Below are 27,782 nucleotides of genomic sequence, written 5' to 3'. Positions count from 1 at the left end.
GGCATGGTTGGAGAGTTTTCTGGATAAGTTGAGACGATTTTTTCTGACCGAGTTATACAAAATTTCAAATGGCCGCCATTTTGTACAGGATGGTGGTACAGAGATGGCCGAGGGCCCATTTTCAAGTGGAAAGCCCCCTCTTTACGACTGGCGTCGTGGCACTAGTATACCATGACCATAGATTTCTCAGTCATTGGTTTTACAGGACTCTGAAATCAACAGATCGCAATGGTCAACTTTGACAAAGCGTGGGGGGATCAATAAATTTTTTTTAGAATCACGACCAAAGCCACTCGATTGCATATAGTATTAGCTTTCAAACAAGCCTAGACCCATCGTTCTACGATTTTTTTTGACCGAGTTATGACCAGTTTTGTGACTCAATACCCCTCAGACCCGGTCCAGAGGAAGGGTGAAATCCCTTCGAAAATTCAAATAGCCGCCATTTTGTGTAGAATGGTCCTACAGAGATGGCTGAGGGCTCATTTTCAAGTGGAAAGCCTCCTTTTTAAGACTATCTTCGTGGCATTAATCTACCGTGACCAATATTTAATATTCAGTATTAAATTAATACTCAATATTCAACATTCAATATCCAATATTCACTATTATTAAATATATGCACTCACATACTCGCATACAACTTCTCTACAACCCAACGACTTAAAAAGAAATAATCATACCTCCGCAATAAAAAAAGCAATACAACCCACCGTGGAAACACGCCCCGACGAGCCCGAAAATTCCCGAATTTCCGGTTCTGTTGAAAAATGGCCAAAGGCTGTTCCGAAGGGTTCGCCGACGCGTCGTCGCTTTAAAGTGCTTCCACGACCGGAGGGGTTAATAAATTTAATCTCCGGTTGGCCCAATTCCGCGACGGCGGTGTCGGAAGCGTATATCGCCGTGCACGTAGACGGAGGCGTCGTCGGGGTAGTGTATCGGTTCAGGCGTCGTCAGGTAGCGTATCGGTTCTCTGGAATCATCATCGTGCGTGCTTGCTGTTCGAGGGATAGAGCGTCACCTTGCTTGGCCGGCTGCTTTTATTTTCGGCGTCGGGGCGGAGAGCGCGAGCATAGGGGAAGAAAGGAGATGAAGAGGGAGGTGATGCAGAGGTGAAGAGGGAGGAGAACTCTCTCGCGGGAGAAAAGTGCGCCGCTTGGACAAGGGAGGAGGAGGGTCTGTCGGCATTGTTCTTCTCGCGGCTCGAAGCTTTTTCCAGCCCCTTGCCACCCCTATTCCCACGACGTTCCTGCTGGGACCCTTGCGACCCGCCTCGCACCGCTCCGCGCTGCTCTACACCGCTTCTTGCCGCGCCTTGCCACGCTTTGCCAAGCTTTGCTTCGCTTTGCCTCGCCTTGGCAAGCTTTGTCAAGCTTTGCTTCGCCTTGTCACGCTTTGCCTCGCCTTGTCACGCTTTGCTTCGCTTTACCAAGCTTTGCCTCGCCTTGCTAAGCTTTGCCTTGCCTTGCCAAGCTTTGCCTCGCCTTGTCCAAGCTTTGCCACGCTTTGCCTCGCCTCGTCCAAGCTTTGCCACGCTTTGCCTCGCCTTGTCCACTCTTTTCCAAGCTTTGCCAAGTTTTGCCTCGTCTTGCCACGGTTTGCCTTGCCTTGCCAAGCTTTGCCACGCTTTGCCTCGCCTTGTCCAAGCTTTTCCAAGCTTTGCCAAGTTTTGCCTCGCCTTGCCACGCTTTGCCAAGCTTTGCTTCGCTTTGCCAAGCTTTGCATCGCCTTGCCACGCCTTGCCACGCCTTGCCACGCTTTGCCTCGCCCTGCCTCGCCTTGCCACGCTTTGCCTCGCCTTGCTAAGCTTTGCCTTGCCTTGCCAAGCTTTGCCTTGCCTTGCTTTGCCAAGCTTCGCCTCGCCTTGCCTCGCCTTGCGCGCCGCATTGGGGATCAACCAGATTCCCGGCAGTTTTACAGCGGTCTAGCAAATTCTGATTCCTGACTCCCATTTGATCCTCCGTGGAAAGGGCATCCAACCGTCGGCGAAAACTGACGGCGAGTTCCGTTAGGCGCGGCGCTCTCGTACGTGGACCGCATTTCGCGGCGCTTACGACGTCCCCGGTGACGACACTTTCCACGCGCGTTTGTTTCGCCAAGCGGAACCCTATCCTCTCTCCGACTCTCTCCTCTCCTCTCCGACTCCCTCCGACTCTCCACGTTGTTGCTAGAATCGGACGCGTCGCTACCCAGCGAACAGGATTAAAATTTACAAGTCCGTTTGCCCGAGTACGTGCCGCCGTTATACCGCCCCGGGACAATGGCGGCGGCTCGTTCAAGACGGAATGTGCGGGAATGATGGAACGCCTTCCGCGCGGAATTTGACGGCGGATAAACGCCGCCTAAAATTTTCATCGGCGACGGAATGCCGCTGCGTCGCGGATAGCGAAGATGCTCCCTCTAACTATATTGCTACAAAGAACGCTACACTCGCGCGTTTTATGTAACCTAAAAATTCTCACATTTATAGATTTTTACATTCGATGAAAGTACAAATTTTAAATATCCAATACATTAAATGCAATATATATATAACAACGTATTGCCTATAAAGCCAAAAATTTGTTACAAAACCAAAGATTTGACATGAAAGCTAAAAATTTAGCACAAAAGCCAAAAATTTCGATTGCGATATACATTATACACATACTTGTAAAAAAATCCGATAAAAATGTCACCAAACCGTAGATAAATTTCGCCGACGTATCAGCCTTTTTTCTGAGATCGCAGCGACCCTCGAACCAATCGCGCGAGTTAAATCATTTTTGCGGACGCCCCGAACGCTCCTCGAAGCAGAGACACCGGGGTAGCTCGCCGGCTAACGAAGGCACGGCGAACTCGGTTATCGTTCGCGCTAATCTGTTTCAAGGGTGGCAGAGAGGAGTTTCGTCGCGGGAGCCGCGCAGGCTTTGGCGAAATCGTTCGGTTGCCTTTGACACAAGTTATTTGCGCAGCGTCTGGTTTAAGCCACGCGCAACTGGCCAGGCCAGGTACCCGGACTATCCTAGCGAGTAGCGAGTTCAACAGGGGTTCCCAAAGCCAAACAGCTGGCGAAGCTGCCGCGCGGCGCGGCGCGGCACCGTCTCCCGGCGTTCCGAAAGTGCTTCGCCGTGGTCGCGAAACGAAACTCTCCGTATCGAGAGGACACGGAGTAGAGCTACACGCGGAATGGAAATGGGAAATGCTGTTGCGTCGAAACTGAAAGGCGACCCGAATATGCCTCGAATATAACCTCGTTTGCAAAAGTACAAAGTCCAGGGTATAAAGTGCAAGCTCCCGGCCGAAATTCGCTGGACCATACCCCGATCGGTTGATCCGAGGGATCGATACCCGGCGGTAAGACGCGTCCAATTTGCATCGCGCGGCGATCATGTTTTCGTACCGGCGGCCCTATCCGCGAACAGTTTCCGTAGAATATCAGTCGAGCAGGAATCCTCGGGTATCTCCCCGAGTAAACCTCTGTACCTTCGGTCGAGTTTGGAATTGCGTTTTTAGCGTCGGGGTTGGTGTGCAGCAATCCAGGATGATGTTTCGTTGCGCATCGCTCGCAGCCCGGTTTGCCGTTTACGTTCGAGATAATGGATAGCCTGTCAAATTATCTAATTTCCGCGGAACCGCGCTTCGTTCACAATTCAACGCACAATTATCCTTTGTCTCGCGAATATTAGGTCTGCGGTGCAGTTTCAATTATTCCCCCGGAACGGGGGAAACGACGAGAGAGAGAGAGAGAGAGAGGCTGAACCGCGATTTCCCAAGGAACGCGCGCGTTTTCCCCGTGCACAAAGTGAAAGTGGAACAATTTGGCTCTAAGTATGCGTTAAGGGGTTTTCATTAAGCGTTCCTCGTTAGCAAACCGGGCAAAGGGGAATTTTAAATGTATTCGGTTTATTCGTCCGGGTCCCGGGCCTCCTCTCCCTGTCTCTCTCTCTCTCTTTCTTCTTTGTCCGTCCAGGCACTGTTTGAACTTCTTCGCGTCCAGCGAGCCGGTGTTGACGCTTTGATTGTGCCAATGGCGAAACCGGGCTGCTATTCTGGCATCCTTTTTCTCCGCGCCGTTGTCGAGGGTGCTCCGCCGCCAGTGGATCGCCAGTCCGAGGAAAATAATTTTCTTAATGCACGCTGCGCCGGCTTAACAGCATGCTGAACGGTTGTCGTACTCGGATCATAATCTTCGCGACGAGATTTCGTTAGGATCACCTCGGCGATTTGCTTCTCGCTGAAAACGCTGCTCGCGATTTTCTCTTGTTTGCGAGTTAGGGGATACGAAATTAATTTTATTCTCTTACACGGGGCGCCGTTTTACTGAAATTTAATTCTTTGGATATTTACTGATTTAATAATTCGAGAAGTACGCGAAAATATTAGGCAGCAATTCGCAGTATCGGAGTTACCATCCTAGTGCAAAGGGTTGAACTACCCATTACCCACTGCAATTGAAAAATCAATAAAATTATTTTTATTTTCAAACTTTGAAAATATATTGAGAACACCATAAATTTCAATGTACATATATTTATCTCCTAAAAGAAGCATTATCTCCTAAAACAGCGTCTATTAGCTCAAACTCATTACTTAAAAATCGAACCCACAGAACACGCGACCATAATCTATCTTTACATTACCATTTCCTTTCGCCCAAGCAAAAAGCGTTCAATATCCACGTCCAAAACCATTCCGATCCTGTTCTCCGGCGAATATTCAGAGGTCTGCACAAAGTCAGATGGTAACGGAGTCATCGTTTCGCGTAGTTCCATCGCGGGCGAGTGTTGCAACGGTTTCCGTCAGGTCTCGTAACGCCGCGCGCGTAACAAAGCGAGTCGGGTTAGCCGCGAGGGCGCGCGCGCTAGCTGTTATTTCAGAAAACAGTCGGTCGAGCGGCGTAGACTTATTTTCCAAAGAACCGGAATGCAATGCAAATGTCCATCGGCGTGGGACGCGACGACAGGGAGGGGGGATCGAGCGCACCGGATATTTGCCTTCCAATTTCCGTCCGCTCCGGTGCGGACGTTAAAATTACAAGGGGATGGCCCCGAAGGAGGAGGCGGCGGGAGGAGGAGGAGGAGGAGGAAGGGAGGGAGGGGCAAGGTTGTTGAACGTCGCGGGGGTGGATAATTTGAGAAATCGTCGCAGCCGGAATCGCGTGCAATTCGATTCTGTCGCGAAAGGACATTCGAGACTCCGGGCGACTGTCGGCTGAATTTCGTTACACGGAACGGGGACAGCCGGCGATCACGGTGTCGAGAACCGCCGCGAACACCCCCTTACGGTCCCTCGCCCCGCCTCGTCGCCGCCGTTCGAGCCCCGTGGAAACGAGTATACATGGCGGCCGGTATACAGAAATTGGATGGAAACTGCGCGAAGAGGCGGGAATATATATATTGTAAACTCCGGTGACAAGTCCCGAAATCGGTTAGCAGTCTACAAACTTTCGTCATATCCCGTATGCGAAACGGGCGAAACGGGGCGCCGAGGATTTACGGAGACGTCGTTCCCTGCTACGTGACGATAAGAAACGCCGCTACGGGGGGACACCATCAATTCGCCAATACTTATCTCGTTTGCCGGAACAAACGCCCGGACCCCTTCGATCTCGAGACCTTTTTTCCGGCTTTTGGATTTTACGTCCGCAATAGTCGGCTTACTTTTCGACTCTTATCGCATTTCGACTCCGCGTCACATTGCTAAATAGGTTGCGTAAGTATTATTAAGGTTTCCCATAAATTTCGTCATTTTTCTTTGATGAGAAATCAATCGACCGTGGTGGCTACCTTCAACACTCGCCAACAGATGGATTTCTGTCCCGAAAGATAGCTAAGACCGTCCCTGTTTCAATATATACGCCGAAACCGTCGTTTTAGCCTTATCTAAGGCAGAAACCGCTATTTAGCCTTACTGACGAGTCCACTGGCGAATCTGGGGCAAAACACTCCCCCCTTCCTTTTCTCCGGGACCCAACTAAATTCATGAAACCTCAAAACGCGTCACAAGACGATATTTATTGTTTAACCCTTTGGCTACAGTGGTCGCCTATAGGCACTTGGAAATTTCGCGTTTGGGACACTGAGAGCGCGGAAAGAACTTATGGAACACCCTGATACGTAAAAAGAAAATCAAAACCGATTGCAATCGACTCAAAAACTGAGTGAAAATGTTCCAACAGAGAATTAACAATAAATGTCAGCGACGAAGATATACATATCTCGGAACAGCGCCCTGCTACATTTAGCAGACTATGTTACAGTCGCTCGGTAACTATGCTTCTGCTCTCCGTTCTCGGCCGACCAAGATGGAACGTCATTTGGACCGTAATATTATAGCCGAAATACGATCACGTTCCGAAGCGATTCGTTTTCGGCTGATAAAGCAAAAGTTTATGCCGAATTTATTAGCAGACACGTCACGTAAACCGCATACGTTAAATTCGTGGTCATGATCCGTTCCCGGCGCGCCGGGATACGCGCCGAGGGTTTCGGAACTTCACGCTGTCTTCCACGTCCCCGGGAAATTGTTCGCAAAACTTTCAGACATGTGTAGACAACCCGGGCGACCCACCCACGGTGTGCGCGCGCGTTCCGACATCTTGGTTTCCAATTTATTCTTGCGTCGAACTTGAGGACCCGCGCGGCAAACAATGCTCTCGCGTGAACGTGTTGCGCGTTTTACTTGTTCACGGCGGGACCTGTTACGGTGTACTCGACCGTGCTCGAATTTCGGTTCGGGAGAAACTTTAATTAAACTTGTAGGGTTTGTTTCGATATCAAAATTATAACTAATTTTCTGGTCTCTGTAGTATTTATACTTTTGTTAATTAATTTAGATTTGTAACTGAATTTGATTTGTAACTGAATTTGATTTGAACTGAAATTGATTTGAACTGAAATAGAGCGACGACGCAAATGGGTTAATTCGAGGTTGTATCGTATTTCGAACGTTTCCGCTCGCGTTTCGTTTTCAACGGGCTCAGACAGGGGGAATTCAGAGATCCCCGTCGAATCGCCGCGGCGTATCGTCTTGGAACAAGGGTAGACAGACACGGAACAGCGGGCGGATGAAATTATTCGCGATTTCCCTCCGCTGTTTAACCTTCGTGCTTGACTTGGCTCCGCTGCGACCGAGGGCTCGAACGACGACGACGACGACAACCGCGTCGACGACGAGCGCCGCGTTTGGACTGGAGGAACGACGGAAGCTCTCTGTGAACCGTCGAGCGTACTGACACGAAACAACTGCGTCGGGATTTCAGGGTGAAGGACTATACGTTTAATGGGTCTACCTTCTTCAAACGGAGAATGAGCTTGATGTCGCGTTTCACGGGTTCGTTTATTTTTCCTTTTTTTCTCTCTCTCTCTCTCTCTCTTTCTCTCTCTCTTCGCCCTTCTTCTTCTACTACCACGGCTCTCGTCGCCCTCCGTTATTCTTTTCCCTTAACATCGTACCCGGCTGAAGCACCCGACGGTAAAACCCAGCCCCGTGAACATCGGGATTCTTGCACGGGCGCGAAACAAACGGCCGGGAATCTGCGGACGTTCGTGAGAGCGTTTTAACCCTTTCCACTCGAATTGATGACTCCGGGGCGCTGCCGTAATTGTTCTGTCGTGTTCCGAGATTATTTTTGTAGTGTACGTGCTACATTTTCGGTATCTTATTTTTTCTATATTTTATGTAATATATTCTACGGTATATAGTTTAATAAATACAAAAATTAACATTATTAATTAACATTAATAAATACAGGTTATAATGAACGCTTTGTAATATTTCAAGCTTAAATTAATTTAAAGATATAATAGAAATTTCTAATTTAATAATGAAGATATTAATTATCTATTAAATGGCGCGTAACAGTTTTTAACAGCAGATAACCTCTAATAAATAAATATTCAATAAATAATATATATGTAGGCATTTAGAAAAAAAAACAAGTTGAACTTCTTAACGCAGATAAATCACCAATAAAAAAGAGTAATTATCCTGGAACCGTGTGAATTTATCTTAATAAATTCTTTTCTAATTTCTAGCTTTTCCGAGATATTTCCTACTTTAATTAAATTTATAGGACACCCTGTATAATAGCGTTCTTTAGGTCGGACCTTACTAATCACTGGAGAATTAAGCCGCAATTAACGCGCTCGAGAATCGTCGCACTTTGAAAATCGACCACGGTGTCCTTCGAAATCGCGGAATCACTGGAAATTCGTTAACAATGCATTTAACTTTTTTTCCCCGTCGCGAACGGTAGTTTACCCGGGGTGCGGCGCGGCCAACAAATCATTTTAACGAGTCACGGTCATTTCGGCCGTGCTTAATAGTGCTTCAACCGTGGCGACGCGCAATTGGAGTGGCTCGGAAGCTGAGCGCGTACGACGCGCGCCGACGACGAGCTACGCCGCTCGGTGAAATATTCGTGGATGCCTGCGAGAGAAATTAACGCGTCCGTGGTGCGGACACCTTAGGTCTATCCGTGTTTCCCCGTGGAAACGCCATGGGTTTTGTGGGAATCGTAATACGAGCGGTGGAACGGAGGGGTTGGAAATAGGGGTTGAAGAAAGTGGCGTCTTTGGGAATTTTTTACGGAGGAACCAAATTATATAGAGACATGCGAGTTTGTGCAATGCATTTGAGAAAGATTTGTTGTTACACATGAATTTTTGTAGCTCGCTGCGTTTAATAATGTTTATTCTACAGCGCGCAGAAGAGTACCCTATTTATGAAACGTGTATCTCTGTACAGGATTGTTCAAAATGGAAACAATAATTTTTTACAGATATTTTTGCAAGTTTGGTGTGTTAAAAAAAAATTTGTTTATACTGAGAAATCGTGTTAGAATATAGTCCAATAATTTTTTTAGCCCCGTGGAAAATGGTTCTTTCGTAATAAATTCCTAAAAATCATCTAATCCGGCTTCGAAAATATCAATAAATTGAAAGTTCGTGTTTCCGAATAATTTATTTATTAAAGCAACGAAAAATTATGCAACAATGTTCCCTGTCGCAATGGATAATTAACTTGGCTTATCGCTCGGAGCTCCGCGGAAGTATTGGATGAAATTTACAATTCGGTGCGGCGGTAAATAGTTTGATGCGTTCGAATTTTCGAAACGGATGCGCTCGCGTTGCAGCCGGCTGCATACTTAATGGAACTATGCGGCGCATACTTCGGAAAATTGAGGCACTTTCTGTCTATCGGAATTTCTTCGTGTGTAATCAAGTTACGATAATTCCTTGCATAGCTTCCGCATGCTTACTAATAATTATACGCGCAACACCTGCTCGGGATCATCCTTCGGAAACATTCTAATCGTCGAAGAAATTCCATACGTCGGACCGCGTGATTAAACTTGGATCTCGCTGTCTGATTAATTAAACAACTTCCTCGCGAACCTTAGAATTCGGAGTCAGAATTTCGTCTGTTCCCGATTTCTGCAGTGGCTTGTATTTATTCTTATTGTTGTATTGTATATTATTGTCAGTATTAATATTGTATTGTATTAGATTTTACTATACTATACTATACTATGCTAGGCTAGGCTATGCTATTTTTAAAATATTTTAAAAATATTTTTAAAATATTCTTTAATTTATTTAAAATATTCTTTAATTTGTTTAAAATATTCTATCGCCACCTCGCCACCCCTCTACCATCTAAAAGCCCAACTCACCCATATCATCGAACACGCCATTCACGCTTGCCACGCGCGTGTCGGCAACCACGCCGCGCAATTCGCCAGACTCTACGCCTATGTGTATCTAGTTTCAGTACAGCTCCTAACGAGTCCACTGTCGACGCATTAATCATACTTTCACGCTGATAGGGGATACTACTTCCCCCTTCGTGAAATTAATCGCCGGCTAAACAAGTCGCGAGGCGTTTACGCTTAATTATCATATAATTGCGACAGAATGATAAATTTTTCGAGGACGATCGATACGAGGGTAGCCTCTTCTTCGAACAAGACAGTCTTACCGTCTCTATCCTTCGCTGATAAGCTTCACCCCCGGGATCATTAATCGTAACCGATTCTCCGGTCACACGCTGCGAAGATTGTTCTCTGAAATTCCGCGGCGTTGCGAACGGAAGCGTGATTGGACACGCGAAAGTTTCTTATTCATAGAAATTTTCCGAGAATTTCGTCCGTGGTGGTATCAACGCCGCCGCGGGAGCGGGGGGTTCCGTTTTTAATCAACTTTGCGACCAACTTTCCGTGCCGGAGGAGACGCTCGAGTAGGAGTGAAGTTTATTTTTATATGCTTGGTTTTGTGATTTATACAGTCGATATCGCGATGCTCGAGTGTAAAAAGGATTATTAAATTGTTAAATTATTAAATTGTTAAATAGTGTATTGATGCAGGGAAAGTTGATCGAAAGGAGAATTATTTTAGTTAGTTGCGAAATTGCTATAGTTTTTTTGTTATAATTATACTGTGAATATAATAATGATATTATTACGTTAAGAATCTTATACCGGGGATGCAATAACAAAATAACAAAATGACAAAAAGAATACGCCTGGCAGAAGAATATTCGAATAAAATCTGCAAGAAAATTTCCAAGGAATTTTCTTCCACCGAAACAAAGATCGCGATAAATATTTGTTTAACAAATTTTCCCGGCTAGCATCGCGAACGCAGTTCGCAGTCTAATCGCGAGGATGGTGTTTCCCTCGGTCTCTATGAATAAACAAGAACCGCGTTATTTGAATCCGTCACAGTGTCTACGCAGGGGGAGGGAAGGGGGGAAGATGGGTACGATCGAACCGCGGCGCCGTTACACGCGTTAGAACACCACCCCCGGCCGGCACGTGAATACACATTTCTATGGAACAGTCGCTATTGATTGTCCTGACGTGAGAAGAATCCGGGTATCCGCATACGGGAGCATCTCTGCCCACCCCTTTCCTCCTCCTCACCCTCTGACGGTTCCTTTCTTACGCCGCATAGCACTGTTCCGCGCGGCCGTGCCGCGAATGCGGGACACCGGGAAACCCGATACTGCGTCACCAGATAATGTTTCTCTCTTTCCCCACGAATCGCCGGAGAAAACCACCCCGAAACAAAACAAGCCGTGTCGTCTGTTGGGGAAGGACAACGATACCGGTAGACCGGGGTAAGTGCGTACGCTTATGGGGCGGGTTTATACAGGTAGTAAAGGGAACAGGTGGGGGGTGCGAAGTGGGGACAATTGTTGGGCCGAGGAAGTCACCTTGCCCTGTGCGCATCAGTACAGTGTTCTCTTCGTACATATACAAATATGTATGCGTTGTTCTTCGAGTATGGCGTGGATTTATAACTAAATGTGTGAGTTTTATATTAATAATATTTTGTTGTATTTCTTAAAGGAACGCATCTCTTCGTTCTTTAACGGGGTTCTTTGTTAATAATATAGATTTTAGAATTTGTTAATAATATGGCTTTCGAAAGTATTGCTCAGTTCTGCTTGGACACGAAATTATATAAATTTACGATGCCATTTATGGACTTCCATGGGGTTACTTATTGTTAATCTCCTTTGTATATATTGTATATATTTTTTGTATAGATATTTTATATACACATGAGGTATAATGCGCACTGGAAAATTGAATTTTATCTCAGATTTATAATAGAAATTTTATTTAAATTTACGGATAAAATAGCTTCGAGTCCAAAGGGTTGATACATCCTATATATCATATATTGTTCTTTTCTCTTGTATCATACTGAGCATTAAATACAGAATAACGTGGAAACATTGTCAATTAAAAGACATTTCGAACATTGTCCCCAGCCGATCTCGAGAGGATCATCCGGGCGACGAATTTTGTCCGGGGGACACGCGACGTATTATTCGGCACTATTCCAATCGCGATCCATTGAAATCACACGATTAATACGCGCGATATCGTTGCCCCACCAGGAATTCAGTTATGAAACAGAGAGAATAGAATTTCCGAATTTATCGCGGCGAGTGCTGTCGCGACGCTCTCGCGTTTTAGGAATTTTAGGGAAAATACGATTATCTGATTAAACACAGAGATGGATTGTACAATAGGATAATTATTTAGTAAGCGTGCCAAAGAATATAATTTTCAATTTTCATAAATAATAAAGGAAACTGAGCAGTGTAAAAATTGAGAATATTATCCAAAGAACGTAACTTTTATTTTTAATATCCATAAATAAAAAGAAAAACTGAGAAAAGTACATCTGAGCATATTATTTCTGCTTCTAATCTCCATAAATAATAATAACAAAAAACTGATCAGCATAAAAATTGAAAATACTCCAAAAAACATAGCTTCCATTTCCAAAAATTAATTACATCTTTAAAAACGCCATTTCGATTTGCGTTTCTCTCAAACAACCATAAAGATCGACAATTTTAACGATTGAAAGTATGTCCAAGAAATTCGAAAAAAAATGCGAGCGTATAAATTATACAGTAAATGAGCGAACGAGGCGAGTTCGAGAAGAAGCGACCGGCAATTTGCGCGAGCAAATTACAAGGGGCGGGTGTTGTTGCAACTTGTTATCACGCAAGAATTAATTGTCTCCCTGGGCGAGTTTAATGTTTGCGTTGTAGATTGCGTTCGAGGAATGCGCGGGGCTCTTCAGAGGAAGGCGTCGTGGATTGCGTTCGAGCAATTCGCGTGCTCGTTAGAACGGAGCTGTGACATTTCGTCCACACGTCTTCCGTCTGCGACGCGCGTACGCGTTTCTTCCGTTTCCGTTCATTAGCGTCGGCACGCCTGTTCCGCCTAGGAAATCTATAAAATCAGATGAACTGTGCGAATAAATATTTATTTATAATGTTAACAACCTCGCGTTGAATTATTAACACCTGCTGGAATTTTCAAACTTTGGACGAATAAAATTGGGATAAGCAGAAGTGGAGCCCAAAAATTCTGAAATCACTCAAACTAATTCCAAAAAAATTACTGTAAAACTAGCAAAATCCAGTTGAAAAATCCCAAACCAAAAAAACTGCAAAAAGAACAATATAAAGGATACAAAAATCTCCCAAAAAGCGCGAGTTCGCGTGGAATCGCTCTCGCTCGAATTTTCCAAAAAAGATCGATAATCTATGCCGAAGTTTCGTGGCTCGTGAATTCCGCTCGGCTAAAGCGGAAACAGAGCAGCGTTTAAAAACAAGCGGAGAGAGAGAGAGAGAGAAAAAGAAAGCGACGGATTAAAAGAGGCATTAAATTATTCGAACGGGTCGGTGTAACAGGGGTGCAATTGCGCTTTCGTAACGATTCTTTAATTAAGAAGATTTAGCGCGGAGCGCGCGCGAGCTCGCGCCCGAGGGAGACAAGCGATAAAAACTCAATTGCCCGGACCGATTACAACTAAGTGCCCTGCAACAACATTGAGAGCGCACGGTGAAATTTGATTTCGCCTCTGTCCCGGTATCGTTTTTCGCCGCGCGCGCGACTCGGACCCAGCGCGGCCTGAATCCGCAATTCGCCCGGTGGAAACACGCGGAGAGCGGCCCCGCCGCCGCCGCCGCCACCGTCAGCTGATACAAGTGGCTGTACGTGATCCGGTAACGGAATGCCGGTCCGGGAAGTATAATTGAATTAATAAACTACGACGAAATCTGGCGAGCAACTTATTTACCGCGACGCGACGCGACGCTGCGCACTGCGGAGCGCTGACGAAAGAAACTGCGTCGCTTTTTAACTGCGTCGCTTCAATTTTCAAATTGTTATTTAATTTATATAATATATATATTATATATACTGTCATTTTAGACTGAACAAATAAGCGATTGATCGCTCTACACATAAATCGCAGCCAGACACCGGTTTTCCATTGAAAACGATACCAGAGATCGAACATTTCGCCGAAATAATTATCGCGAAAAAACGAGAGCCACGGAAATCTGCACAGCCGCGACCCGAAGCATTTTTAATCCGGTCCGATCATGGGATTCCGCGGGTGGCCGGTGTGCCCGTAAATTCCTCAAAATGGCCGGGTGCCAGCGATAGAGAGATCGGGCGGTTCCGCTGGAATAATGAAGTCGAGTGACACGGGGCTGACCCGGTGACCCAATACGTGTGCGGCCAGCGAAAACCCTGTCCCGAGACGAACCGGTTAAAAACTCTGTTTCCGTGCGCGGGGGGGAGCGAGTCTCCAACTATAAGTGAACGGAAAGGTAGGCCTTGTTCTGCCTCAAAAAAAAAAGAAATCTAGCTTCTGAAGGATCGCATTTCTTCGCAAGAGCCGCGAGAAAATGGCCGGCACGAAGAATGCAACGGCTGCACAAAGCTCGGCGGGCTGGGTCTGCGAAAACTGAATTTAGTATGCGGACGATTTAGCGATCCGTGTCCGTCGGTGATCTGCCTGGAAAGTGCAGCTGCGGATGATTTTTCTGTGCCTGCAGGAGGTCGCGCTGGAACGAGAAATCTGGACGTCTTTGATCGCTGAAAACAGTACGCTAATTTTTCGCAGACTAGTTCTATAGAGAAAATATAAGAAAATTTTCGTAAGAAAATAAAGAGTGTCCAAAAATTATGGTAGTTCTGATAGGTATACCTTGGGCGATTTCAAGCAACTTTTTCCTTTGCGAAAATGCTCCACGAGGCTTCGTTTACGAGTTATTAACGAAAAGCGCCGACCAATGAGAGGAGAGCTCGGTGTCGACCACGGCTCTCATTGGTCAGAGTTTTTTCTTTAATATCTCGCAAACGAAGGCTCGTAGAACATTTTCGTAAAGGAAAAAGTTGCTTTAAATCACCTCAAGAACCCACCATTTTCAGGAAATTAATTTAATTATAAAATATTGTATAAAAAAAAACTATCGTTTATAATATCTATAGACAGTAAAGTTTATCCTATAATCTACCTGTTACACATGCGTAATACACGTTTATACGTACGTCACGCGTTAATTCCGTTGCACGTCACCGACGTCGCGCATTTATGAAAAAAAACGCGACCGGTTGAAATTTTAGACAGCCGCGTATATGAAAAGAGCCTCGCCGGAATGTTTGATTAAATTTCCACGTGGATTCTGCTTTTCACAATCAATGCGGAGAATTTCTATTTTTCCATGGTAATTGAACCGGGGGCGTTTTTTTTTTATTTTCCAGTAATTGAACTGCAGATTTGTTGTGCGTCCGTGGCATCTGCAGTAGCACGAAAAATTCAATGAAACCAGGCGACGCGGTGAAAATAAACAGGGGCGTTCGCGTCAACGTGACTACACAATACGACACCCCCCCTTAACAATGACGAGTTGTTATCGTGTTCTAATCCGTGGACAAAATCATTTTCATAAAGACTCGGAGTTTGTTAATAATACCATCGAGATGAAAATTTGCGACGTGAGCAGATTGTTCAAATGCTTCGAAATAAATAAATCAACTATTCGCGAGTGGTTTGACATTTTAAATAATTTTTATTAAATTTAGTTAATTCCAAGATTATTTATATATCAGAGTTTATAGATTCTAAAGATCAGATTTTCCTTAAGACAGTATATTTTGACTAATCAACAGCTTTGAGGAAAGATATGCAATTTTATATACACTTAAAAATTCATTTCTCACGCGCCAACATAATAATTGCATTGTCGCACGTCTAATCGAATTTCTCGTTAAAAGTCACCGAATTCCTTTCACCCTTCCACCGATTCGCCAACCCCCGCATGGTCGAACAGGCGATAGAGAGCCGCCCACTGCATATTTCTATCATTCTTCCGCGCGACGGGCACCGATATCGATTTCTCATCGCTTTTCGCGGCGGTCCGCGCGCGCTTTGATATATCCGCAGATGCGATAACGTTGCCTTCCATTATCTGTTCCAGAGTTTACGCAACATGATGACAGTGAACGCAACCGACGCCTGCGAGACCCGTGATCCCTGCCAGCACGGCGGAATCTGCATTTCCACCGATAGCGGGCCCATCTGCGAGTGCCGGTCCGGCGATTATGAGGGCGCCTATTGTGAAAAAGGTGGGTTGATTTTTTCCTTTTTTTTTTGTTCACGATCCAGATATCATCGCGGACTCGTTGTTCGCTGGATCGTTGCGCAACGGGGCGACGCGCACGTGTATCCGCCGTGTCCACTGTAATTTCGATCTTGATCCACGCACGTCGTCGCTTTTATATTCTGCTCTCGGGACGAAGTTCTGTTGGCTGAACGCTGTTTGCTGGTTTCGAAGCCGTAGGTTCAAGGGAAGGAGAGGATTTTAATTAAAAGGGAGAATCGAAGAGGATTAATTAAAAATTTCGGATTTTTGTGCAAGGTGAACAGGGATCAAAGTGATCGGTTCTTGGATGAATATTGGGGAAATAGAAGGGTTAGGATTTTAGTGGAGTTCTTTTTACTCGCGATAAATATTTATTAAATAATTTAAAAGCGTAAAATGATTTCTCCGAAAGGAGTTCATTTTTAATGGAAAATAAAAGGGTTATATAAAGGGTTACGATTAGAATCGAACATTTTAGTGTTATCACGGGAAACGTTTATTTTGCCTGAAAAATCCGCGATTCAATTACGGCGGCCAAACTCGAATGATCGCGCAGCCCCCGTGGAACAAAGCTGGGCTTCGAATAGAGCTTGTCAAAAGTGCACAATGCGCGTGCAGCGGCTGAAACGAGGTAGGCGCCGTAAAATCTATATCGGGTCTAATTATGACAATACCCCGGCGGTATCTCGGATTTCCCTTTGCCCGGAAAACCGAGCCAGAAAAACCACGCCGTCGGGGGCTCCGCGTTTTAATACCTCTCGAACGCGTCCAGCGGGCCCCGTATCGACGGCCGATCGGGTTTTAATGATACTGTATATCGAGTTGCCAAGCGAAAAGAATGATTTATCGTCGGATCGCCGCGCGTCCGATATTTTACTAATATTTCACGAGTCCTATGCGCAATCCAATTAATCGCGACACGGACACGACCTCCTTTCGCAATCAGCTTTTTCCACCGACCACGCTTTCCGCGCTGTTAATCCGTTAATCTCGCGACACCTGAAACTTTTCCTCGGACCGATATCGATCATCGTTGACGCGAATTTTCGAATGCCCTGTTTTCCGTGGAACGTAATGACGCGGGGCACCACGGGAACACGGATGAAAGCTGTTTCGTAAATCGGGACGATGGAACGCTTCGAAACATCCCTAATTGAAGGACCATTCTTTTAAAAAATTAATTGTTACGCAACGGTGGTTATGTCAGCGAATTTATAAATAATAATGTTTAGAAATATTGGTAACATTTTTGCATCGACTGTAAAGGGACAGAATTGCCCTACGTTTGAAATTAATAATTAAATTTTGATAAACTGCTAAATTGCGATTAATAATTGCATTGCGACAAATAATTACATTCCGATGTATAATTACATTTCGATGAATAAGTAAATTTTAATTAGCCATTAAATGTTGAGGAACACGTAAATTTCGATAAATAGTTAAATCGCGATGAATAACGAGATGTTGATAAATAGCTAAATTGCGGTACATAATTAAATTCCCGATGAATAACTAAATTCGTATGAATTACTAAATTCTGTTAAGCAACGAGATTCTCGTGAATATTTAAATTTTGACGAATTACTGAATTGTGATAAATAATGAAATTCTTCTAAATAACTAAATTCTCCCAAATAATTAAATTCTCCCAAATAATTAAATTCTCCCAAATAATTAAATTCTTCAAAATTACTGAATTCACTCAAATAACCAAATTCTCCTAAACAACTAAATTTTCACCACGTAACAATTTTTTTCTAATCGATTAAACACTGTGCCTTTATTTGAAAAATTCGGAACACTTTTTTAACGCAACGTATGAATAAATTACGGCGGAGTTTTTCGACTGAATCGAAATCCGCGATCGTCTAGCGTCCGCGGAACGACGCGGGGCCAGGAGATCCTAATTCAATATTCGGCCGTGCCTCCCCGAGGTGCTCCCGCCGGTTCAATTATACGAACCCGTGGATCATTTCGACACTTTTTCTTCGGGACGGATCCCCGAAGAATGCGAGATCACGCGCCCCGGGGGCAGAGATTTAAAAGGCCGTGGCGGCGAGCGGCGAGCGGCTCTGAGCGAAATTCCATGTTTCTCCCTGGATAAGCAGCCGCCGAGATTTACTTTAATTGCGATTTACTATGCGAGATAAAACTCCGAGGCTCAGGATGCACTCTCACCGGCTACGCGTGCTAATGCCCGTCCTCCATCGCCGCCTTGCAACCCCTTCCCCCATCCCCGCGTTCGCCGAAATAGAGCTCCCGCGATCGATCATAATGCATTCGATTCGCTTTGGAATTCTTATCGTTTGCTGTTCCTCCATTGGTCAGGAAATTCATAGAAATCATAGAATTCATACAGATTTTATTTTCACAGTTTTTAAGATAAATTTGCATAGTATACTTGTCTTTTAATTTATATATTGCTCCTAAGGACACGTGGTGCATTTATTTCGCTTTTTAAATTTTATTTACGTGTCCATTTGTATTTTAAGACGTTTCTCTTTCTGTTCTGAATTTATTTATTTTATTCTATATATTTCTATACATTATTTATGTTATATTTATTTATTTTATTCTGTTACTTTGTTATTGTCTCGAAGGTGGTCAGAAATATTGTCTACCATATTTTATACGAAATAATCGATTCTGAAAATAACTTAAACAGAGACAATACGCGTGCAGGTATATAATTAAAATATTCCATTCGAAAAGCAATATTTAATTGCTGTAAAATCACTTTAAATACTATCGCGAGTATACTCCCCTAAATATATATTTAATACTTCCTCAATCCGTCACGTATTTCTAATTTTACGTAAAAATCGTCTCGATTCGATTGAATAAAATATTTCGAATCCGGTGAAATTTTCGGGGGACGATTTTTACGGAATATTCAAGGGACGCGAGAAGCACGACAGGCCGAAGCGTCGCGGAACTTTTACGGGTGGAGCCGATCGAAATTGGTCGATCGTGACAGCGCGGGAACCGAAGATACATCTGAATTTTTCGTTCGTCGTCCCGCATACACAGAAATTACAAACTGACTTCGAACTCTGAGAAATCGAACGTCACCGGCAGGCAAAACGGGTTTCTCGCATCCGAGAAACTCACGTTTCACCGTACCCGGGGTGACAGTTCATTTCGGTGTCAGTCAGTCATGAAATTCCGTGCCCGATGCAAATTCCCCGCTTCTCGGCGTTCTACGATAATAGCGCGAAACCGGCCATCATTTATCTTCCGTGTAATCCTCGCGGTTTATCCGGTGCCGGATACGCCGCGTCAAAAGTGTGCGGCCTCCTTCGCCGCGTCGTTCGTAAAAATGCGAAATCGTTGCCTGGGGATTTTATGGTTTTGTGGGAAAAATAAATAAATGGAATAGTAAAATAGTAAAATTAAAATGGAAACTCCAACAAATTTTTATATCTATAAAAATCTCTTTCGTTTCTGCTCCTTGCAATTAATAGCCAGAATTTTTATTTCCCATAATGGTTTATAAATTTATTACACTTGCAAATTAATTTATATAAATTTGTTTACCACGTATAATTATGTTTTAGTAGACGGCGGATTTTTAAACGAAATAAAAATTGTCCAAATGAATTGCAAGCACACTAAAATACTCCAAAATGTTTAATCTCCTAACAATTTTATTTAAACCTAGTAATTTTTTTAAAAATAATTCAGTTATACTTTTGACTGGCAAATTTCTCCACAGTTTCATCAAGGTTGAATCAAATTTGAATTTACGCTCGAAACTCACTTGGCCGAGTGCATTCTCCTCCGACGAAGATCCAACCACGCGATCAATTCGAGTTAATAATTGATAACGTCGGCCGCGGTAAAAGTGAAGTCGCCGAGCACAATGATTTCCAATAATTAACCGCCGCGCAGTACGCCCAATTACTAATTACATCAATTCTCGTTACGTTCGGTCCAGGACTGCATTAAATCAACGAAGATATATCGCGAATTAATAATAGCGCGCCATTTAATTGTCGTGGAACGGGAACTATTGTCATACATTTTTATTCTAATTAGAAAACTATAGTCTACAAAATAACTAAACGATGCTTATTATATCTTATTATCAGTATTTTGTCTTCTATATTTAACCCTTTGCACTCGAAGACGTATCAACTGCGAATCTGTAATAATTCTTCTGGCTTACAATATTTCCATTTTACATAACAAGATTCATTTTATGCGTATGAAATCGAGTCTCGTGACACATGTAACAATTACACTTTTAACAATATTTTAAATCTAAGCTTTCACGAAATCTGTGAGAATAATTCTGGAAGGTGTTACAACGATTCTAATGGCGCCGCAGAGGCGCCACTCGAGTGCAAAGGGTGAACAATATACCGAAATCCAGCCAGATACATCGCAGATTTTCTCAAAGAATCGAACTCCGTCGAACTGTGACGAACTTTTAAAGAAAAAGGGGCGTAGGGACGGTTTAAAAGTCGAAACACAGTAGAAGGGTGCGCCGTGAAATTTCCGTAAAATCGAGAAAGTTGGCAGAAAGGTATACGTGCCAGAAATTCCGTCTGTGCCGGGGCTCTTCGGAAACAAGTCCGCGGCGGCGGTCGCGCGCGCGCGCGCTTAAAACTTGCTCCCAGTCCTTTGCAGAGTAATTTCATTATTTTCACGGCGGCTGCACGCGCGCGCGCGCGCGCGGGCACACAGCCGTGATTCGGCGCACGCGTGAATTAGGAATGATTTACAGTGGCCACGTGTATCGCTCGCCCCGGTAATCACGCTATAAATTCGCGGCACGAGCGCCGCCGTATTTCACGCAACAACGAGCTCCGCGAAGGGACGGGATTCGTTTAAGGCATTGACACGTCTTTGAATAATAATAAGTGCGCGATCTACGGAAAAAGTCGAGTCGGAAAAACCATCGAGATTCTGCGCCCCCCTGCACGCATAAATCCATGGCGCAACGATCGAAAGTCCTGTGGACGACGATACTTTATCGATCCTAATTCTCCGTCGAATTTCCCGGCGTCGAAAACGGCGTCATTTCCCGGCGTCGAAAACGGCGTCATTTCCGCAAGCGAAAACGACATTTCCCGCGACGGTTTTTCCGTCGCATTAGCCTCGGCAATGCGTTCCGCGGACCTCGAAAAGGGTGCCCCTGTCAGGTTCGCCGTGGTATTTGTAAGAGATCCCAGCGGACTGATTATTCTGACCATAATAAATCCTCTACTTCGTTTTTCTTCGGCGCGGCCTCCAGCGCCGTGGCGCCGCGGCAGGCGTCGCTATTTCATCGTCCGTTGCTCGTTTTCTTCGCGAAAGTCTGACGCGGAGCTTCAACATGGTTATTAAACCGGCGAAATTACGTTATATCGCGTATAACGGCCGGGGAGACGGCGCGGAGAGAGAAAGCGAGAGAGAAAGCGAGAGTGAGATAGATAGAGAAAATGAGAAAGATAGAGAGAGCTAAAGAGAGCGAAAGGGAAGGGGTAGAAAGAGCTAAAGAGAGGGAGAGAGGGAGATAGAAAGAGCGATAAAGATAGAGAGAGAGAGAGAGAGAGAGCGATAAAGAGAGATAGATAGAGAGAGAGAGAGAGAGAGAGAGAGAAAGAGCGATAAAGATAGAGAGAGAGAGCTAAAGAGAGAAAGCGAGAAAGATAGAGCTAAAAAGAGGGAGCGAGGAAAGGGGTAGAAAGAGCTAAAGAGCGAAAGGAAAGGGGTAGAAAGAGCTAAATAGCGAAAGGGAAGGGGTAAAAAGAGCAAAAGAGAGGGAGAGAGATAGATAGAGAGAGCGAGAAAGATATCTATAGCCTAAGAGAGGTAGCGAAAATTATAGAGAGAGAAGGCTAAAAAGAGGGAGCGAGGAGAGGGGTAGGAAGAGTTAAAGAGCGCAAGGGAAGGGGTAGAGTCGGAGACAATCGCGACGAAGGAAAAAGCCGTTAACGGGGCAGTTGAAAAATGAAAATGAAATTCCAGCCGGCTTAGACTTTGTTGTCGCCGCCTGTCGCTAATGAGCCGTGACTGTTAACTCGCGCGACGAGAGAACGGCCGCGCCAAAAATCGTGCTATTATATTCACTCCTGTATATCGGGACGTTTAATTAAAGCGAACTTCTACGCTGCCGCTTCTTTTTTTGCCGAGGAATCGGATCTCTCTCGCAAGATCGGTGGAAATTGGAAACCTCGGAAATGCGCGGCGTCGTTTCCACCCCCATTTCTAATTCGCGTCTCTGGACGACGAGCATTTAATTGTCTGCTTCTGCCGCGAAATATTGCGCCGGTTTCTGGACAATTTTGTTCCGGAAATATATTAGATCCCTATGTATGAATTGTTGGATTTTTAAGTGTATATTTAAAATTGTATATGTTTTTAAACGATGGCTGTTTATTTAATCAGAATGTGCTTCTTTTAATCAAATATATTTCTTCGAACATTTTAGTGCATTGATGCATGTCTTGAAGAAATTTTAATTTCTACTTTTTTAATTTTTTAACTTTTAAATTTTTAATTTTTTTTATATAATCGTGACATCATTTTGACACGCAAGAATGCAGTTATTGTTTTTGTCAGTGGATGTACAAAGTAATAATTTTCTGCTCGTTTCCTATTTTCCAATGATTTTTGGGACACCCTGACATAACCTCACATATACCAATTGAACTATGAACAGCGCAGCGAACAGTAGAAATTGAAATAATGCGAATACTTGTTGCATATTTTCGTACGCGCGCCCCACCAATCGATATCTTTGCCTTTACCCCCTTATAGCAACGAATTCGTGGTAAATTGGAGTAGTTATTCCCGTATCGCTTTTAATATCCTCTAGTTTTTGGATCCGCGGGCATGATTAATATCTTACAAGCCGGAAATTAAATGTGTCAGCTATTCCCGTTGAACAGAAATTCCTCCTTTGATCGTCCGCATTCCCCCCCGCTGAAATTTCTATTTCACTTCGCAATTTTACGTTTCGCATAATTTAATTAAAAGATATTAAATAATTCCGCTTCGACAAAAGGGAGCCGCGAGGTAAAAAAAAGTCGAATTACCATGTTGCAAACTAATTAATTGAAGCCTTATCAGATGTTTAAAAAAAAAACGTTAACGTCGTGGATACGGAGCTTTTTTATTCGGCTCTCACGGTAGTATCTGCTTCGAAACGCGAATTTCATTTCAGCGGCTGCTTAATTAATTTTCTCGATGTTATTCAAGCAATGTTTTAACGTTCCGGCTTTGTTAAATAATTGTTCAGTCGAGATTATTATGCTGAATGAATTCTGTTCAGTTTCGTAGTTTGCGCGAACAGAGAATTGCTGGTTAAAAGTTATTTTATTTGTTTATTCTGTTTATTTATTCGATTAGAAAATTATGCAAATAATATATTCCAATTCTGCAATTATTCTAATAATTCTTTTCATTATAATGAAATCGTATTCGAATTAATTCTTATATAAATGAAATTTTGTTTTGTTAAACTGTCTAGCTCGATCTGTAGATCAAATGTTATTCGATTTATCAATTCGTTAGCGTCGAAGAAAATCGTACTCGTTAGCCAAATTCTGTTGTACTCTGAACGAGCCTAATCGGCGCGTTCAGCTAACAACGACACCCATCCCCGGCGACTATTGACGTATCGCCGGTTTAATGCGATCAAGATTAAATCGTTCCGGGCATATGGAGGTGCGCGGCGTGCACTGCCTAAGGCGAACTGGGTCGACAATCAACAGTCTTCGGGACGGAGGATGTGCACCACTCCTCCTCCCGCAATAACGAAGCCGACGCTCGGATTCCTCGCTCACCTTGTACACCGTTTATCGTTGACATCTCCGCTCCGAACCATTTCCATTCCACTAACCGAGACAATCGATCAACACCCCAAGATTTCATTGACCGATCCGGCTCGACGATGCACAGGGTGTCGCGACAGTTATACATCAAACTTATAGAACACCGTAAAAATCCAGCAACGCAAATTTCTTAATCGAAATTTTTAACAGTGCATATACTCAATCGCACTTATAAAATTTTTGCTTAGTATTATTTACTATTTTTTCAGGCTATTTTTTATTATTTTATTAATTATTTTATTTAGTAGTTTAGCTCGATTTTAAGTTCAAGGGGGTAAATCGAGGTGAAAAATTTATTGAACCTTGTTCTTGCGTGGGTAAATATTTTTTTTACTGTATAATTTAATATACTATATTATACTATGCTATATCATATTTTATTATACTATGCTATGCAATGCTATATTAAATTATGCTATACTATATATTATATTATATTCCCCCGGGCTTATAACAGATGCTCGAGGGCACATAATATACTACAATATACTATACTGTACTATGATATGATATAATACAATATACTATATTATCTGCATTGCATTACCCTATTATTTATTCATCGCAGTAAGTTCGAAACAATTTACCTCGAAAAACACGTCTCTCCGACTTCATCCCTGTAAAACAGAAACGAAAATACCATTGGTTTTTAATAGCACAAAGAGACTTCAATATTTTTCGAATTCCATCATTTATACCGGCTATAGATTCGCAAATAATCCGCGACCGAATGGGAAAAAAATCTTTCCGAAAATTCCCTCGCTGTAAAATCGCGCCGGCACGCGCAATAGGATCGAACATTTCGAACGGTTTTACGTACCGTAGTTTCATAGAAATACCGCAGTCCAATTAGTAGAAACTAGTCTATTCAACGACGTTCTAAATCGGCGTGCTCCAGTCGAAATAGAACTCTTGCAGAGGCGAACATTTTTGCGGCATTTCTCATGGAAAAAATCGCAACAAAACGTGTCTGGGTCTATGAGATCGTATCGTGTCAATTTTACATGGCAGAATTTTACATGGGGGTTCCATGGGGAAAATGTAGACGCCGTCAAAATTAGGAATTTTTCATTTTTTAATTTTGTAGTTAACTTCTATTTTTTGGTTATGGATATTTTTGAAATAAAATTTTATTATTCAAGTCTAAACTTTATAGTAATATTTATGTTAAGTTTATACTAATAATTATATTGAGTCTATAATAATATTTGTACCAATATTACACTAACATTTATTTTCCACAGAATATTCGACAAGAACTGATTTTTATTTGCTTCTTTTATTTTCACAAGAACTCAGTGTTCGCACTAAAATTTTACTAACATTTATTTTTCGAGGTATAGGATACGAGAACGGAGCTCGCGTAATAATTTCGCCGCGTCAAAAAATCGTCGGACCCTTGAAAAACAGCGCTCGCGTAATCGGAACCGATGAAAACAACAGGAAATTGGATTAAATGTTTGACGAGGAGATGATTGTTAGCGCCGGGCGATATGAATCGGGCGGGGCCGCATTGTTTCTCTTGCGGGGCCGTAGAAACGAAAATGAATCGTTAGAAAATTTGCCGAATATTTTTCGTGCCGCGGATATTGGCCCCGGTGTTCACGGCAAATCCACGCGACTTTTTATAATACCGGTCCAGCTTTGTTCCGCGTTTCTATGGTCGCGTGTACGACGAGAAACGGAACGCGGAAATATTTATGTAAAGCGAGATACATTATGGAGAAAACGGTGACCCGGTGCGTTTCGCGGCGCATGCGCCGATTCTTTCTATGGCTAAAAAAAGGGATTTAGACAGCTTCCGAAATAGTACGATCTTTTTAAATTAAACTAAAAGAATCGTTTGGTTATTTTAGGCAGACTCACTGCAAAATGACTAAAATAATCCCTTCTCTTTTTTAAAAAATTTTTGAAATTATTATTCATATTAAATTCACGTTTTCCCTAGTTTTTGCAATGAATTTATGGTAAACTAGTTGCTTTAACATTAAATAGAGGTTTAAGTGGTTTAGCACAGCTTTAAAAAAGCTGTTCTCGAAGTTGTTTTTTAACTTTCGTCGGCGAGCGTATTTTTGTTAAAATCGATGCCGATGAATAAATAAGTAGGGCGGGCTTGCCGCGGTTAACTTTATATTTATCGAATGTGACGCATGAAATTTTTATGTTCGGAGACGAACGATTTCCTTGTTATTAAAAATAAGCAAAAGAAAAGAGTTACATTTATCGAATACAAAATACTAAAAAATTCCTTACTAAAAAGTAAATAAAATAAAAGAATTACATTCGCCGATTCCAACATACTAAAATCTCTCACTAAAAAACCAAACAAACGAATTAAGCCAATCGCATAGATCGAATAAAACCTATTAAAACGCAAGCGAAACAAAGGAGCTCGAAACGCCTAATTCGATAATCATAAAAGCAACAATAAATGAAAGCATATCGAAGGCACAGTGAGATCGGTGGATCCCACAGTAACAGGCTCCGCCACCCTACCCCACGCGTTGTTCGGAAATTGTCGGATATCGCTCGAAATTGCGAGGTCGAATCAAATGACGGATGAATATTATTCTTTTGTTAAACTATGTCAGCGTGGGCGGCTTCGGAGTGGTGGATGAAAGAGGGTGGGGGTAGTCCGGAGGATTTGGAATAACAAACAGCGCGGCGGCTGTTTATTTTGCCGAGTTGAACGAGAATCGGCGTGGGCGCGCGCGCGCGGCGAAGTTATACAGTGAATTAACAAAACATTTGTCAGCATAATGAAATGGTTAAATGAGATACACGAATTAGCGAGTGCTGGTAAATGAGAAACGCGAACATCTCTCTCTCTCTCTCTCTCTCTCTCTCTCTCTCTTGCTAAATTGCGGAGGTGGTGATTCCCTTGATTGTTGCCCCGTTTCTAGACGCGGACACGCCCCCTTCTCCCCCCTCCTCCTCCTCGAAGTATCGTTCATTTTTGCGGACTAATTTGTTGCCCGCGATAATAATCCACGGATTCGCCACGGCGTTACGCGATCGCGCGCGCGCGCGCAGGACGAGAAAGTACGCTGATTTGTTAATTGTTGAACAACGCGAGTCTCGCGTTCACGGTTATTACGGCAACAATTTGTTTATCGGCGGCCGAGTTTAACCCATTAGCAGACGCTGCGGATCTTTCCGCGATCTTTCGCGTCCGTGAGAATTCCGCGAATCAACGCGGCGGCTTTTCGTTGCGCAAATAATTACCCTATTAACGTTCTGTATGGAGTTGGGAGGCGGAGCCAGTTACTGTGGCGTCACCAATTCCCGTGCCTTTGGTTTCTACTTATTTGTTGTCGATTTTGTATTTATCGAGTTGGGTGTGTTAATTAATTATTTTATTTCGATTATTTTCCAGTGAGTTTTGATTATTTTTCAAAATTTCTTCCAGATTTTGTAATTTGGTGATAACAGGTAGGGTAGAGAGTACAATTGTTCGTTTATATATAGCAATTCATTATTTTTCTATAAAAAAAATAGTAAATACAAGGTAATGTCTTTTATGCTATCATAAATTAATTTCTCATGTTCTATATAGATTTATTAATATTTAAACTTGTTTAAATCATTGTGCAAAGTGTGCATAAAAAATATTACTAAAACTCGAATTGTTATTTTGAAAGTTGATGAAATAAAACGATGAATTATTGCGCAATAAAAATATTAATCTCGAATTATTACGATGAAATTTAACAAAATTTAACGACGAATTATTACGTAACGATAATATCAATCGAGCTCATATTATTCTCTCGAAATCTAACAACACGAAACGATGAATTGTTACATAATTATAATATTAATCGAGCTGCAATAATAATTTCGTAACCTAGCAAAATAAAACGATGAATTATTACGTAACAATAATATTAATCGAGCTCGAACTACCATTTGAAAAGCTAATAAAATAAAACAACAAAATCTCTTCCCACTAATAAATATTCACGATGCTATTTCCTCGACTATTCCCGATGCCCTGTGCACAGG

General features: G+C 43.1%; 1 protein-coding gene across 1 annotated transcript in view; it reads left to right on the top strand.

Moving 5' to 3' along the window:
- Nrx-1 (neurexin 1) overlaps positions 1–27,782 on the top strand; it is a 371,741-nt gene that overhangs the window by 141,522 nt on the left and 202,437 nt on the right. The window contains 1 exon segment of the mRNA XM_078182335.1: positions 15,787–15,934. Within this exon segment, the coding sequence (XP_078038461.1) occupies positions 15,787–15,934 (148 nt within the window).

The sequence above is a fragment of the Augochlora pura genome, chromosome 1 (assembly GCF_028453695.1).
Source record: "Augochlora pura isolate Apur16 chromosome 1, APUR_v2.2.1, whole genome shotgun sequence".
Lineage (NCBI taxonomy): Eukaryota > Metazoa > Arthropoda > Insecta > Hymenoptera > Halictidae > Augochlora > Augochlora pura.
This window is presented reverse-complemented; position numbering and strand designations above follow the sequence as displayed.